General features: G+C 40.7%; 1 protein-coding gene across 2 annotated transcripts; it reads right to left on the reverse strand.

The window, feature by feature from the left end:
* Window positions 1-1,414: 1,414 nt before the first annotated feature.
* LOC123431012 (pentatricopeptide repeat-containing protein At1g08610-like) lies at window positions 1,415-6,140 on the reverse strand. Of its 2 annotated transcripts, XM_045114842.1 has the most exons (4): window positions 5,890-6,140; window positions 4,552-5,690; window positions 3,732-4,140; window positions 1,415-1,690 (listed from the first exon to the last, which is right to left on the reverse strand). In XM_045114842.1, the coding sequence occupies exons 2-3, from the start codon at window positions 5,637-5,639 to the stop codon at window positions 3,837-3,839; spliced, it is 1,392 nt and encodes a 463-aa protein (XP_044970777.1). In that variant the 5' UTR covers window positions 5,640-5,690; window positions 5,890-6,140; the 3' UTR covers window positions 1,415-1,690; window positions 3,732-3,836. The 2 variants fall into 2 exon arrangements, with proteins under 2 accessions (XP_044970777.1, XP_044970770.1); XM_045114835.1 differs by having other exon boundaries at window positions 3,732-5,690.
* Between the last annotated feature and the right edge of the window lie 1,161 nt (window positions 6,141-7,301).

Below are 7,301 nucleotides of genomic sequence, written 5' to 3' on the forward strand. Positions count from 1 at the left end.
AATGAATTATTGTAGTGGGACGTTGAGATGAATAGTTTGCATGTTGAGAGCACTTATGCGGCAGATTTTGCATGTCTTAGTGAGAGAATAGTTTGCATGTTGAGAGCACTTATATGGCAGATTTTGCATGTCTTAGTGATAGAGAAGAATTAAATGCATTGCTTAGTGGGACGTTGAGGTGGACACTTTGCATGTTAAAAGCACTCATGTGGCACACTTTGCATCGCTTAGTGGCAGAGAAGATTTAAATGCATTGCTTATTGAAACGTTGCGGTGAACACTTTGCATGTTGAGAGAATTGAGACCAACTTCTTAACAATATAAGATATAACATGGTATAGCCATTAACTTGGGCATTTGGCTCGAAAACCATAGAGCTTCATAGATGATAGTCCATTTTGTGAACACTTTAAAAAAAATATTGTATTCCTAGTATACCATTTTCCTAGAAATTACTCCCTCTGTACCTAAATATAAGTCTTTCTGGAGGTTCAACTAATGGACTACATTGAGATGTATATAGACATACTTTAGAGGATATATTCATTCATTTTGCTTACATCTAGTGAAATATCTTAAAAGACTTATATTTAGGTACGGAGGGAGTAGTAGGCATACAAGGACTCCATGCAAAAGGATTGCATTTTTTGGATCTTTTCCCATTTTTTCCCATTTTTTAAAATGAGGTCAACATTGTTAGCATGGCTATTCATAGAAAGGGGATGAATCTTTCAACTTTTTTTGTGAATACTGCATATAATCCTTCCTTAGTACTTTAAAATTATTTTTGCCACTTTTTGGAACCAAACTATAACACACTTGTAGTTCAATTTTGAATTACTTTTGGTAAATGTCCAGAAATTCATTTAATTTGTGGAATATATCAACAAACCTCAAAAACTCAAAAAACAATCCACAGTAGGCATGGTGAGCATCTCCAAATCATTGCAAGAGAGACAACCAAGTGATTTTTGTGTGGCAACAAAGTGACTAATAATCTATAGCAATTTTCAAATCATTCAAAAAGAAAGACTAATAATCCAGTCTAGCAAGTAAGTAAAACAAGTTGTACCCCGCAAAAAAAAAGTAAAACAAGTTGTCAAAACACGTCAACATCAATTATAGTTTCAAAGATCTCATGGCAAGGAAGCCAACAATGAAAGTGGAATGTAAATCGGGTCAACATTTTAAGAGATAAATAATTTGGAAATTTTGAATTTAGAAAAAACTTTGTCATTCTGTTTGACATGGTTTGGTCATGCTATTGCGAGGAGGGAAGCGCCGCTCCCTAGTGCGGCAATAAACTGACGCCAGCATTTTCCCTCAAAAAAGAAAAAACGCGCCATCGTGGCAGCATTGGGCCATTAGCCACTGTTACCACCACTTCATCAAGAAACAGACGACGCATCCAAACTTCAGGCAAAACATTCTTTTTTTAAAGTTAAATTTTGGACAAAATACACCGTCTTTCTGATGTCGAAAGAATAAAGCGTGACGATTCACCTCCAGGCTCATCGCCGCAGCACTGAACCGCAGCCTAAAGTGCTGCTTGAAGATGTGTCGAGGGCAGGGTACGGGCACACCATTGTGACGTCAGGACAATTGGAGCATAATTGCATAGCACCGGAACAAGACTTTTGCAGAGGACCATCAAAGAAAGCCATCAGTCCTCTCAGTCTCATAAGAGCACCTGAAGAAAAATAAACAGTCTTGAGGAATAATTTAAACTCTCAGAAATACTATAGATCATTACTTCAGTAACTAAATTGTTTACTCTGGAACTATATTGAGGTGAAAGTTTGAGGGAGAATTGGTTAAGGCTCCACCCGGTATCATGTTAGATTACGATAACCTTGCTTGATCGAGCTGCTTTCAACAAGGGTTTGGCTAGTAGTTCTTTGCTTGATCAAGCAGCAAAGATGTATTCCCTCCGTTCCTAAATATAAGCCTTTTTAGAGATTTCATTACGGACCACATACGGAACAAAATGAGTGAATCTACACTCTAAAATATGTCTATATACATTTGTATGTAGTCTGTAGTGAAATCTCTAAAAAGACTTATATTTAGGAACGGGTGGAGTATTATGGTTTTCTAAAACATACTAAATGGTTGGATAACAGAGTTTATTGTACTTGTCCAGATCACCAAACAGAGTAACACTTTCTACCCCCCGCAAAAAAAAAATCTACTTATTTTCTACAGTAGCTTCAAGAAGCACAGCAGAGCCAACTGAACCCATTTGTTTAAGCTGAAGGGGTGCTAAGGCCATCAACTTCTATTTCCATAAGTATAAGTGCAACTCAAATGCTTACAGAAATGGACCCATAGTCTCGGAAGGAAATTATCTAACCCTATGAACAGTGTTAAATAAATTAATAATTGTAATCAGATTGAACAAATCTTAGTAATAGTGTGTGCTAGCATGCATAAACAGAAGAACTGCCACCCTAGAATACACGTGTTTTCTTCACATATCCTGGTGGGTGGGTGTTGGGCTCTTAGGCACCTCTGCTACAGAAATAAGCACTGGCGCTTAAGGAAAAATTGGTTTGTTTTTCTAAGCACTTGTCCAAGCACATAGCATTGTACATGGTCTTAGGCTGCCTTCTTTTTGTCGAACTATATCAGTTATATACTTTTTGTCTGTCAGTTTTGAAGTTCTTATACAGTACCCAAAAATTAATAAAAGCGGTCTGTTCTTTTTCTAATCTAACGGGTGAGATTAATTCATAGTCAGTATTACGGAGTGCAAACTTCCAATGATAGGGAGTACCTTGATGTAAGGGGCCAAAATGTAATTGTACATTGACAGTCTCTTTCTAGTTTGGTGGATTTTACTTCAACTCTGATCGATATTGGATGATACAGCTTAAGTCCTTTCCACCGGTCCTAATTTCATTGTGAAATTAACTTCCATCTAGTGATTAAATGTGGTCACCTTACTAAATATTTCTGAAGATGACATCAAACAATCTGTGGCAGATAGGCAGGGCAATATTGCCTTTCCCATAGTCATTGTGGTGGTCAGACTGGAAAGCCTTGCCGCGCGGCCGTCAGGCTCGTACCGCAGCCAATTTAGAGGTTTGTGGAGAAGAAAGTGGCTGAGGTTCTCTGTCAATTTAGACTGCAGGACATAGATGTAACCCACCCAGCCAATTGAAACTGTGGCACCAGGCACAAATGCGCAGTCGAGAAGGAGGTTGGTGGAGTTTGTCACATAACAAAGGCATGATGGAGATGATTGGAGAGGGAAGGCAGCGCACGAGCATGGGGCAGAACAGGATAGCCGCGTCGACCACGGGACAGTTTAGATCAGTACAACAAGATTAGAAATAAAAAAAAGGTTATGTTAGAGAATAAAGGTCATAACTACTCATGGCCGGATTGGCTAGGTACTCCTGCCTATGCTTGGGGAGTGTACTAGGATACCGTAAAAAGAGAGAGGCCTTGTTCGCCTTGATGCAGCAACCGAGTCAATAAAATTCCCTTTATCAAAATAAGTAAACGTGAGGCAGTTGAAAAAACGAAGTGGTCGTGCACTTTGAAGAAACACACACTCAACAAAGAACACAAAGTGCCTTGTACTGATTAATTATTTATCAAAACAAAGGTCTATATTTAGCTGCAATGGACTGAAGAAGATGGCAGCAATTCACGCTTCAAACTTCATTCATAATATTTGTAACATAAACAGCCATCAAGTGAACACAAAGTGCCTTGTACTGTACCTTTGCTTGCCGAGACACTATGCATAACTTCCAGGAGTTATCTGCTAAGTTAGCTGAGTTCCATATTTCATGACTAGGAAGTATCTTGGCATCACACTCTAGTAGCTAGCTGCTCAATATAACAGGGGAATCTTCTTTGACTACCTTGCAGTCAACTAATTCCTGAAGCAGCCTTTCTGCTTCTTCAATCCTGCCTGATTTGGCGACTCTTCTGACTATAGATAGATAAAATGAGTTGCTGGTGTTTTTAGTTTCTGATAGCATTACTCGCAGTATATCAGCAGCAGCTTCCGCTTTGCCATCTCTGCATAATGCCTGGATCACCATGACAAAAGTAGCTACTTTAACCTGAAAACCAAGAGCAAGTGTCCGATTCAAGAGCTGTAGGGCCTCTTCAGCCATGTTTTTCCTACAGAAGCACATAACAAGTGAACCATAAGTAATGTCATCGGGGCTGATTCCATCACTAATCATCTCATCAAACAGAGCCATAGCTTTTTTCACCTCGCCCTTGTTTGCTAAAGCATCTATCAGGGTGTTGTACGTAATACGAACCAACTGCCATCCATTTTCTCTGATGCAACGGGCTACCAAAAGGGCTTCTTCCACCATACCCTCTTTACATATGGCATTTAAGAGTGTGTTGTATGTCACTATATCAGGAAAACATTTATCGCTAACCATCTTCTCCAACACACCAATAGCCTGATCTAGATGTCCATACTTACAGAAGTAGTTGATAAAGATATTGTAGGCAGTAACATCAGGCTCACAATTTACATGGTTCATATGTGTAAGTAAATCATAAACTTCAGCCCACCTTCTTGTATTGCAGAGAGAATGGAGTAAGATGCAATAAGTTGTACTATTTGGTTCAAGGCCTTCAGCGATAAGACGAGTTAAGATGGTCTTTGCGTCCTTCAGCCTGCCTGCTTTACATGATGCACTGATAAGAGCATTGTAGGTGACAACATCTGGTTGACATCCCTCCATAGCAAGTTCATTCAAGACTTCCATGGCACGCTTAGGACCACATTTTTTGCATACAAGATCAACAAGCAAGGTGCTCGTCATGACATATGGTGGCCAACCTATTCTTAATTGCTCTTTCCAAAAAGTGATTGCCCTGCCATACATATGCTGGTTGCACATGCACCTAATCAAAGTGTTAAAAGTGATGCCGTTCGGAGAGATACCGCCATACCTCATGTCCTCCAATACGTTCATCGCCAAATTCAGCTGCCCTGTGCAGCAAAGTTGTGCAATCAGCATGTTGCAGGTGATAGTATCTGGAATCCCACCAGAGAGCACCATAACCTCAAGGACTTCCTTGGCTTTATTTGCCTTGCCAGTTTTAACAAGGCCACGGATTAATCTAACACAGCACTTAGCATCCGGAATTTGGCCATGTAGCACCATCTCATCAATCACGCAGCAAGCTTGAATGAGCTTCCCATTGTTGCAGTACCGGCGAAGGTTGCCAGTATAAAGCATCCCTTTATCTTTCGGCAAATCAACCCCCTCGTTTGAGTTCTGACCCAAGTGTTTCCATGGCTTAGCTTGCAGGGACAAAATGGCCCTCTCAACGTCCCCGGATGCTCTGCCATTTCCAGGGGCTGCACGATCCACCAAACCATCCCGCATTCTTCGTTCTGGCCGCATCACTACCACATTACCCGCATTCTTCCGCTTGGCGAAATCGTCCCCTGACCGCGGCCGCTTGTAGGGCCTCATCACCACCAGATCGTCAGCATTTCTCTGTTCAGTTCTAGGGGGGCAATCCAAATGCACCGCGTGTGCTCTCAGACGGGAAGGGCGCATCATCGAGACGGTGACAACGATAACTGGGGCGGGTCCGCTTGGCCACAAACCACACCTGTGGCGGCCTGCGCCCCCCGAATGCACCATTCTACTGAACCGCCATGGCAATACGATGTGCCCCTGCGCGCGCCACCGCCCCTGCACAGATTGGGTAGGGGAAATTTTGAATCAGCGAAAAGGGAAGAGATCTTCGTGACAGCGAATTGGCGAAATGGCCGGGCAGACGGGGTTTAGGGTTCTTGCTCGGAGGTATCCGCCACTAGAGACCATTTCACAAGAACAAACTGCGTACAACAAAGGTCAGTACTAGTAGTACAGAGTCGAGATTGTATTATACCGGTGGAAAGGGTAGCACTGCAGCTAGAGCTGCTGGTGTACGAAGCCTGAACTGGCGCCGGGAATGGAGAACGGACGGCGCGAGGAACTCCGGCTCGACGAGACAAGGTCCCGAGCGGAAGAGCTTAGCGGCGGCGGAGGCTCGGCCGGATTCGTCTCACCGCCGTCTGGCGAGCAAAGTGGTGAGGTATGGGGAGCTGCAAGACTGTGCGAGCTGCAGTAGGAGTTTAGTGGTGCACGCCGCCGATGGTGGGATGGAAGGAAGGAAGAAGGCGTCCCACTATTTGGTGGGCCAACACCGACAGCTCCCTTATGGGCCGCCCACAACATTCCCCAGAAACCTTACCTCTTATTTTCACTTATTACTAAAAAAAACTCTTATTTTCACTCAAGAAAATCACTAAAAACATTCAGAAAAATTTACTGTTCAAATAACATTAAAATTAAAAACTAAGAAAAATTAAAAATATTATTTTTAAAAATTCATCCACCATGCAAAAATAATTTTTTACATATTTAAAAAACATGCATCATGTCTTTAAAATATGCTCATCGTGTATATTAAAATATTTATTGTGTTTAAAAATGTTTATTGAATATTTTACAAATAACCACTATGTATTTAAAAAATAGCATATATAAAATATTATAAATTAAAAGTAGAATTATACTCCCTCCGTCCGGAAATACTTGTCCCAAGGATGAATGTATCTAGACTTATTTTAGTTATAGATACATCCATTATATTCATTTTCATGACAAGTATTTCCGGACGGAGAGAGTAATAAATTAAAAATCTGAAGGAAAATAAGCAAGTCGGATTTTTTTTTAAGAAAACATAAACCGGAAATAAATAATAAAGCAAAAAACAATAGCTGAGAAATGGTCGACCCATGTGCGTACATTCCCTGTGTAATTACCTACTATCTGACACAGTGTGTGTCAAATAGGTCTTTGAGAAATTTCCTATTTAACCCTGTTGCATGGAAATGACGTCCAAACGCACAAAAGAGCTATTAGGCCAATAATCATTGCGGTTCGGGAATGTTTCGCGGCCGGTTTTTCTTGTTTTATGGATGTTATAGAATTCTCGTTTTTCATTATTATTCCTTTTTTGTTCTATCTGCATTTGCTGTTTTATTGTTACTAGTAGAAAAGCTCGTGCGTTGCAACGTGGGAAGAAAATCTTACACGTCCTAATTTGTATTTCTATTTGAATGACACATATTATGGCTGAAATTTGTTTGCAGATCAAAAAGAGAGCAATTTGCTTCAGTATCAACTTCCACTTTGCACATTTTTTTAATATATTATAGCTTTCCATCTTTAACTCGAGCATTATAGTACATTATAGCTTTCCATCTTTAACTGAAGCACCAGAGTACATTATAGCTTTCCATCTTTAACTGGACC

This window comes from Hordeum vulgare, chromosome 1H (genome assembly GCF_904849725.1).
Source record: "Hordeum vulgare subsp. vulgare chromosome 1H, MorexV3_pseudomolecules_assembly, whole genome shotgun sequence".
Taxonomy (NCBI): Eukaryota; Viridiplantae; Streptophyta; class Magnoliopsida; order Poales; family Poaceae; genus Hordeum; species Hordeum vulgare.

Coding starts and splice junctions, on each gene's coding strand:
- LOC123431012 (XM_045114835.1), bottom strand. CDS start 5,639: ATGGTGCATTCGGGGGGCGCAGGCCGCCACAGGTGTGGTTTGTGGCCA.